The sequence below is a fragment of the Choristoneura fumiferana genome, chromosome 20, assembly GCF_025370935.1.
Source record: "Choristoneura fumiferana chromosome 20, NRCan_CFum_1, whole genome shotgun sequence".
Classification (NCBI taxonomy): domain Eukaryota; kingdom Metazoa; phylum Arthropoda; class Insecta; order Lepidoptera; family Tortricidae; genus Choristoneura; species Choristoneura fumiferana.
This window is the reverse complement of record NC_133491.1, coordinates 4,449,979-4,459,761: the sequence shown is the minus strand read 5'-3', so window position 1 is coordinate 4,459,761 and position 9,783 is coordinate 4,449,979. Positions and strand designations below refer to the sequence as shown.

The 9,783-nt window shown below is 37.5% G+C and overlaps 1 protein-coding gene across 1 annotated transcript in view; it reads right to left on the bottom strand.

The window, feature by feature from the left end:
* Positions 1-3,762: 3,762 nt before the first annotated feature.
* The window catches only part of LOC141439217 (nischarin-like), a 44,809-nt gene continuing 38,788 nt past the window's right edge, over positions 3,763-9,783 (bottom strand). Inside the window, exon 4 of the mRNA XM_074103409.1 lies at positions 3,763-6,527. Within this exon, the coding sequence (XP_073959510.1) occupies positions 5,937-6,527 (591 nt within the window). The 3' untranslated portion in view covers positions 3,763-5,936. The remainder of the gene's footprint in view (positions 6,528-9,783) is intronic.

Here is a 9,783-nt window from a genome sequence, read left to right as displayed (position 1 = left end):
TGGCGCTCAGGTTTCATTTTTCACTCTTTAATATCAGAGTTTATTTTGGATAAAACGGACATAATCCCAAAAAAGAAAAGCTCAAAAGTTTAGCCTTTTTGGTAAAAAAAAACGAATGAACTGTTTTTCAAATAACCATAGCCACTCGTCGTTTGTTGATGGTATTTTTTCTCAAATATCTCAATAGATCCAAATAAAATAAAGCATGTATCAACATTAAAATAACTTTAATAATCAACAAATTAACCCTTCACAAAATATATATCATCCTCCTATTATTAAACAGTACATATTCAAAATCACAAATATAATACTTACAAATTAATACTTAATCCATTTCGATTGGTAACTTCTCTCAGCTCCTATGTTACTAAATTTCCTTGCAATTCCAGTTTTACTCAACCACAAAAAGTTCATTTCGTCGTTGCTACTGCAATACCGCGTAAGTAGCTTTTTCCATAAGGTATAATTTTGACTGTCAGAACAGTACAATGGTAGTACTGTTCTGACAGTCAAAATTATACCTTATGGAAAAAGCTACTTACGCGGTATTGCAGTAGCAACGACGACGACGATATGAGCTGACAAAAGCGACTATTCGGTCATTTTAACTACAAACTAAACAATTGGCTATACATAGACTACATGACGCTTAATTTCAATCATATACACAATTAATAAGGCTTAGAATCGTTCACAATATTAAGAGCTCATACACTTGCAAAAACATGCTATATCAAACAATATACAAGTATAATAGTATTTAATTATTAGTGTCAATTACATTGTATTTTTTTTCATTTGGTCACATTCTAACATTAAAATATCGTGTCCGCCATGAAATTGAAATTTTAGAGTCACTACAAAATGTCTTCTCCTTGTAGCCAAACTGATTTGTCACAGAGCAGGGGTAATGTTCTGGGCCCAATTGCCTAACAAAGTACAAGCAAGTACCTAGTATTAGTGATTTTTAATACAGAATGATTATTTTTATGATTTAAATTCTGCTTGTGTTCCGCGTACCTTCTTGGTCTTGATGGTTGGTTGGGTTGGTGGTCTTGCTCGTCTCGTGATCGTGGCGCATGCAACTGTGCCGAAATATCGAGCTGCTCTAAAATCAAGGTACGCGGAAAAAACACCCGAATTGAAATCATAAAATTAGTTATGACCGCGATAGTTAGGTAGTAATTAATAATTGTAAGTAACTGACATTCTATACCCGAACAGGGTTTCATGTACTGAATCTGTGTAACGACCATCTTTGTAAATGAACATGAATTTGAATGAATAAATGAATATGAATAATATGAATAGTCTAACTAAAGCATTGAGAATCATTAATGCTTGGTTGGGAGTTTCTTGACAAGCGAAATATCGCTAGATGGCGTTAGTACCGACAGGTGTTTAACCAATCGCAAACATTACACAAATGTCAAAGTTGTCAAACAGACATCATAATAGTACTTTTCGGATAGCTTGGGTACGGGTGACATTTGCTTTTTTTCCATTCCACGCCATGAATGTTTCAGGCCAATATTTTATAAAAAATATACTTGAATCTTTAAAGAACAAAAAAAAATCTGTAGCTTAAAATATTTCGTAATCATAAACACAAATCACTTAAAAATATATTATTTTGTTATAAAACTAATAAGATAAATTTTAATCTCGTCAACTTTCATCGGGTAAAACGGAACTCAATTACAATAGAGCTTGACTTTGCTTATCGACCGAATCGATTCCACAATCTAGTCAAATCGTTTGACTCGCATCATCTGTCAATTAGTAAGTACGATAGCGAAGGGCCCTGAATGCGTCTATGTTTTGAACTTTGTTTTTCAATTTTGTTATCACGGTTTTTTTTTACCGTTATTAGTTTTGATATAGTATCAAAGAAGACCACATGGTTTGTGAGATTCCGATAGACAAGCAAAAACACTTGCTACGCGGGCGAAGCCGCAGGCAAAAACTAGTTAAAAATATAAACTATCACTAACAAAATCGATTACACACCCTTAGCATATTTAATCGAGAATCGCAATAAATCGATTTGAATTTACATTGTCACAACCCTTTAATTGCTTAATGACATGTGTCACCGTGCCCAAGCTATCCGAAAAGTATTATAGCGTCAACTAGCCAGTCACAGAAATCCTCATTGGGCCCATGTCATAATGAGGTTCGCAGGTGGTAGGACCTTGTGCAAGGTCCACCCGGATTGCTAACACCATCTTGCTCGCTAATCCTGCCGTGAAGCAGCAGTGCTTGCACTGTTGTTTCGGCGTGGAGAGTAAGACAGCCGGTGAAATTACTGGCACTTGAGGTATCCCATCTTAGACCTCTAGGTTGGCAACGCATCTGCAATACCCCTGGTGTTGCAGTATTTATGGGCGGTGGTGATCTCTTACCATCAGGAGACCCACTTGCTCGTTTGCCATCCAGTCGAATAAAAAAAAGGTATGTTGCAAACTGTACACTTGCCTTATAGGCAGACGTTGTAACGTGATGGAATACACTCAGTCGCTAGTACTACCTTCACAGTAAAACTGCCAAACCAATTTTGGTGAGATTTGGCAAGGAGAGACTGGTATTAATAGACTAACTAGTATAAGGCAGCATGTGATGTCTTGAACTTTTCTTTAAAGTGTACTTTCGACTCGAGTGTGACTAAACTGAGGTCACCATCCGAGGTCGACTGACCTCAAAAGATGACCACAAAAGTTGTTACCCTCAATCGAAATGTGTATACTAATACACATATTGTTTCATACTTTTTTTGGTCCTGTTCTCATTGGATTTTTTTTTGCGCACATTTTGTTGGGTCCATACTCGTATCTGAAGTCAATTGCACTATTGTCATTTAAAGCGATTAGGTTAGTTTTTAACCCTCGACGCAAAAAGAGGGGTGTTATAAGTTTGACCGCTATGTGTGTCTGTGGCACTGTAGCTCTTAAACGGGTGGACCGATTTGAATGCGGTTTTTTTTATTTAAAAGCAGGTTTTCTAGCGATGGTTCTTAGATATGTTATATCAAAATCGGTTCAGCCGTTTTTGAGATATTGAATTTTGAAGTGACAAAGTCTGTTGGTTAGGTTAGGTTATCAAATATTAATAAACAGAGCAACTGTTTAAATTCTTAAGCTTTAGAAAAGCATTTTTCGAACTATTTCAATCATAAATAACCCACTGTGGAACCTCATCGTAACACAAAAACAAAAATTAGATCAAAGACAAATTTGCATATCACGTCAAATAAGCGTCGTTTAAAAAAAAATATTGGCAAAGGAGGTAGGTAACTTGAAAATAAGTGAGGACCACCTCCCATAAACACGCAATACCAGAGGATTGCAGATGCCTTGCCAGCCTAAAGACAAGGTAAAATGTCATTATGTGGCAATAATTTCACTGACCAACACTCCACGCCGTGACACAGTATCGCAAGCACCGCTGCTTGGCGGTAGGGTTTGCTTGTTATATTATCACTTGCCGCTGTTTCTATTTTACATGATATCCATGCTTGTCTTCGATCGGTACAAAGAAAAATGATGACATCTTCTATAACATGTCAGTCAAGTGCAAAGATAATCGACACGGCCTAAGTTACAAAAAATATACATACATGACCTTTATCTACACACATATAGTAAATCCTAAATTATGCGTTCAAAAACCATAGGTAATGACCAGCATTACGACATTGGATTCTATTATGAACACGGCTGTATCGTAATGAGACTTCATACATCATTACAGCACGGGGGGGGGGCCGCGAATGGTTCTTGAACACATGATAGATGATTTAATATATGGATATAGATAAAATATTGTATGCAACTGTACGTAATTAGGCCTTAAACACTCATGTGACACACTCGTGTTTAAAGGACCCCTATTACGATACAGTTGCACAAAATACTATAATGTTAAGTGCATAAAGTCGTGTAGGTATACATATTTTAGTAATTTTGGCCGTGACGATATCTCAGCACTTGACTGTACTATGGCGGGTCACAATTTACATGGTTGGATTGTACATAAAATCACCACTTTCAAGCCCCTGTTATTTTATGTAGCGGAGATCTGATGTCTCTGTTTGATCGAATAAAATAAAGAGAGACGGTAAAATAGATAACAAGAACTTAACAGAGAATAGTGAAACAGGAGTTATCATAATGTAAATACTTATTACTATTATTAGTGTACATATTTTAAAAGATAACTTACACGTTTAAAACATAAAATTAATTCTAAACTAAATCACAAAAGCGTACTATACAGGGCGATATAAAGGGCGGACCTGACTGCTTGAGCTTGAGGTCCCGGGTTCGATCGCCGGTCTGGACAGGCCTTTGTATGAAAAATACGGATGTTTGTTCTCGAGTCTTAATTGGTTTAATTGTATTTAAGTATGTATATTTCTATTTAAGTATGTTTATCCGTTGCCCAGTACCCATAACACAAGCTTTTGCTTTCTTTGGGACTAGAGCAATCGGTGTCAAATGCCCCGTGGCTTCGAAACGCAACTGAGTCTGTTAGGGTCTTGGTCACGTCTTCAGAATCGCCGTGTATAAAGAGATTACCTCACCAATTTAGCGTCCGGGTTGAAGTGACGTCAACAAATGATCTAAGTGGGTTAGTGGGAAAGTAACTTTAGTTCTTTTTCTCACCTATCCCTGGGTTTAAATAGCTCATTTGTGTGAGTCCAGTAGAACTGGTTTAATTGTAAAGTACTTATAATTTAAATTGCTCGTAATAATTTAGTTATAGCCGATATAAATTTCGCCCAACCGGGCGGCGACCAGCCGGTCGTCCCACGTACGCTCTTTTGGCAGCCCGATCCTCTCCCATTCGTAGTAGGTGGCCGAACCAGCGAAGTCTGTGTGATTTTGTTACGCCGATGATGTTGGGTTCAGCCACCAGCTCCTGGATCTCTCTGTTTTTACGGATCCTCCACGTGCCGTCGTCTCTCTTGACAGGTCCCAGGATCTTACGCAAGACCTTCCTTTCCGCTACAAGGAGTTGATATTCCTCTTTTTGTGTTAGTGTCCAGGCCTCACAGCCATACATAAGGACAGGTCTTATGACAGTTTTATAGATCCTTAACTTTGTATTCCTGCTGAGAAGCCTGGACACCAACACCTTGTGGAGGGCTGCACTGCAGCGCAGGGTGTTTTGGATGCGGATGTATATCTCCTCCTCTCTGGTGTTGGTGGACTGGACACTGTCCTCCCAGGTACCGCTGGGAGGACAGTGTCCAGGCGGATCTGCGACGTCTCCAAGTCGACGACTGGCAAGAGGCTGCGCACGATCGGGACAGATGGCGTGCTCTCGTTTCAGAGGCCAAGACCCTCTTTGGGTCCCTGAGCCAAATTAGTTAGTCGATATAAATTTAATTTTGAACCATACCGTGCTTAGTGATTGATTAAAAATAAATAGGACCGAAATATTAAAATATTCAACAAAGATCAGACCTATTAAATATTTTTTAAGTCGAAATTGATTTGATAAACAAGATTTTCATACCATAAATATTTAAAATAATTAAACGATAAATATAATACATTCTACTGGACTAATTAAATAAAACACGTCAGATTGTTACACTAAAAGTTCTTGTCCAATTGGGCCCAAATGTTTCGTGAAAATTTAAAACCGCACCCATACGTTTCGAGAAGCAAAATATCAAGTCACTGTAAATCATCAATGTTTCTAGACGAGCATGTATCATTTTCACAAAACATCGCCCTGTGCCCGATAACATACTGCCCAAAAGTGTCACCCAAGTACAGTCGAGGCGATAAATATTTATACAGCCATAGCGTTAAATATATGTACCTATGGTTAGTGGCACAAACATGTGTAGATATTTACGACCCTCACTGGACATTCTTAAGCAGTGTCATATTCTATTTAGTTACATATTCTAATTATCACTGTCAACTCCTATTAAAGCAATGCGTCGTATTGTTATTCTGTAAAAAGCTAGGCGTTTTACCCTCCTTCACCACCCTTAAAGCTTGCAGCACCCTGGCAGTATCCAATTCCTTATTCGAAGCCTTCTCATTATCCAAACAAATTTCTTCCATTCTAGTGTTAAACTGTTCTAGAACTTTAACCCTATAGTCTATGGTCGACGCCACAGGATTGGCAGTCAACCATAAATACTCTAAACAAGGCAACCTACATATGTGTTGGACCTCCTCAACATCTGTGACGCTATTGCAGCTCAAATCTAGGCTTTCTAAAGAGTACAACCTTGAAAAGCCCTGGAGTGAGACTACTTTGTTTTGTGATAGGTCTATCTTGACTATGTTACCTATTTTGGAATGCCAACTATCGCATAGCTCGAAGTTGTTCATAGACAAGTTGAGGATTCTCAGATCGTGGAGGCATGATACGTCGCACAGTTCTGTCAGCTTGTTTGAAGAAAGGCTGAGGTGGCGCAGTTTGGGCACCAGCTTGATCGCCCAGTCCACGTCTTGTATGTTGTTGCTGGCAAAATTTACGGTGTTCAGCTTCTTCCACTTCTGTAAATGGCGAGATTTTCAAATTAATTCCATGACCCTTCTTTTTAGTAGTAATAGAAGTACCTGCAGTTTTTTTTCTCAGAGTACTTAACTAGATACAAGCGTTGGTTTCGATAGTTTTTACTACCGACCGACCCACAAAATTTTAACAAATTTTAATCGTCATATAAAACTACCTTGAATTTTTAGGGTTCCGGAGCCAAAATGGCAAAAACGGAACCCTTATAGTTTCGCCATGTCTGTCTGGCTGTCTGTCTGTCTGTCTGTCCGTCCGCGGCTTTGCTCAGGGACTATCAATGCTAGAAAGCTGTAAGTTTGCACGAATATATATGTAAACTATGCCGACAAAATGGTTCAACAAAAAATTTTAAATTTTTTTTTTAGGGTACCTCCCATAGACGTCAAGTGGGGGTGATTGTTGGATAGGTCTTTTAAAACCATTAGGGATTTGCTAAAACGATTTTTCAGTTCAGTGATTTGTTTGCGAAATATTCAACTATAAAGTGCAAATTTTCATTAAAATCGAGCGTCCCCCCCACCCTCTAAAATCTAAAGCGGTGGGTGGAAAAATTTGAAAAAATTCAGGATGGTAGTACCTAAGTATATCAAACTTTCAAGGAAAACTATAACGGCTAAGTTTGCTTGACAATTATTAGTAGTTTAAGAGTAAATAGCAGCCTAAGGTATAAAATATACCTAAACTTGGAAGATTCCGTACAAAATACGAAATCCTTAGAAAAATATTACTTAATTTATTGATAATGGCTACGGAACCCTATTTTGGGCGTGTCCGACACGCTCTTGGCCGGTTTTATTTATTTACTGTTCAGGCGTGTTTTATTAATCCTACGTAAATGTTGCTGAAATTAGACCTAAGCCGTAGTAACTAGTAACGGAGAAGATAGGTACTAAATTTAACAAATTGTTCATTAGATTAAGTCATCGTAAACATTAATGAACTAAGTCAGCTGATAAAGCAATCTGCGTAGTGTCCGAGTCATGACCCATTTAGTGTAATTGGTATGTTTGATAAATGGCATGCCTAAACGTGTAGATTTATCATTATGTAATGTTGCATAATTAATACAAACAACAACAAACATAAGCTTGAAAACACGTTTTCGCATTCGCAGAATAATGGTTGTCCAATAGGGAAGATCCAATAGCCAAGAACCGAAACTACTGGAGGTTTATGGTGAAGGCTGTCCAGCAGTGAACGTCCTAAGGATATAAAACCTGACCAAACAAAAAGTTTGAAAACCCCCGACTTTGTCAATTCAAAGTTCAATATCTCAAAAACGGCTGAACCGATTTTGATAAAACATGTCTAAGAACCATCGCTAGAAAACCTGCTTTCAAATAAAAAAACCGCATTCAAATCTGTCCACCCGTTTAAGAGCTACGGTGCCACAGACAGACACACAGTGGTCAAACTTATAGCATCCCTCTTTTTGCGTCGGGAGTTAATGATGATGATGATGCAAGCATTTTTTTTTACTTGTTAAAATATTATCTTTCTTGTTTGACAATAAGAGTTTTGGGAGAATTTTTCAATATCTTAAAACATACGACATGACCGGTTCAAATTATCAATTAGAAAGAGTGATCCGACATTTACAATCCCCCTGGTGTTGCCTGGTGTTGTTGGTGTGGTGGTGGTGTCTATGGGCGGTGGTGATCTCTTACCATCAGGAGACCCACTTGCTCGTTTGCCATCCAATAGAAAAAAAAAAAAATATATATAGTCACCGCCACCAATATCTGGCAAAACAAAGCGTCCATGCATATCTTATACGACTATTTCCTGGGCCGGTAGAATTTGTTAGATATTTTGCACGCTCCAATGTGGCAGATATTAAGGCAGCTGATTGTACAGTCAACGTTATAAATAAGTGATCTTGTCACGTTAACGTGACGTTTGAAAGCCATACGAAATTGTGTAACGACTGACAGCGACAAGGTACAAAAATGATCACTTATTTATGACGTTAACTGTACCTACTATGATGAGAATGAGAATGAAAACGAATTTAGAAAGTCCATACTTATTATATATTTTTAGAAAGAAATATACGTGCAGTGCAGAGAGTACGCGCGACCCCTGTTTTAAATAGAACAATAAAATATTTAAAAAATATTGTTACAGTATTCATTAAATTATTGAAATAAATTCAGACGCCTTCTACGTATACCGATAAAGTTACTTACTAAAACAGAAGCATGATCCATTTAAATACATTATTTTATATGTTCAAGGTTTAAGGACGCTGGTATTATGAACGACCTTCGCTAAAACAAAATGACGCATGGAAAAACGTACATGTTTGCTTTAGTCATGTAAATTATCGCGTGTCAGATTAAATTGATTTACAATTTCTGTAGAGGTATAATGCCAATGACTTTCTCTGTTGTTGTATTGTGTGTACGTACATGGAAATATTTATAAGCCATTTTTGATGAATTTTGGATTTTAAACTAAACAAACGTGATCACTGATAAGCCAAACTTCAACAATAGATTACTCTCCTTTATTTATGATAGCGTATTCACAAGTTACCCTGTTTTCTAACGGATACGTTTAAGTGTCTCGGTGTATTGGAACGGAATAGAATAAATCGCTTTGTATTCAGCATTTCCAAGTTTTATTGGGTTTACCCCGTATCTAACCCTTTCGAACCCAGCAAAGTAAGAAAAGAGTTACAACAATGGACTTTATGTACAATACGGTATTTGACAACTTCTGAATTTGCCATATCTTAATATTATTATGAAAATATAGAAATACAGACAGTGTTTAGCGAAGATAAAACTTAATTTCGTTGAAAATTGGATTTATAGCGATTTTTTGAAAAATCTATATTCCTTTTCTCTATGCATCAAGTATGGCGCTACTGGCGTGCGACGTTACATGCCAGTATGTCTTTCTCTGTCTAATCTTGAATTTCAACCTTTATAACTTTGTTATTTGTAAAGGTAGCTTAAATATTGTTTCTCTATTCGATAGCAGGCATTGTGTAGTTTTAATTTATAAAGCACATACAAAATAGTCAAATACCGTGTCCATGTCAAATTCAAAATTCAAATGTAAGAGGTATGACAGTGGACCTTATGTACTAATCATCATCATCATCATCATCAGCCTACAGCAGTCCACTGCTGGACATGGCTTCTTCCATGGCGCGCCACTCTGTCTTCAGCCCCTCGCATCCATCCGCCGCCAGCGTTATGTACTATCCATGTCCAATTCAAATTCAAA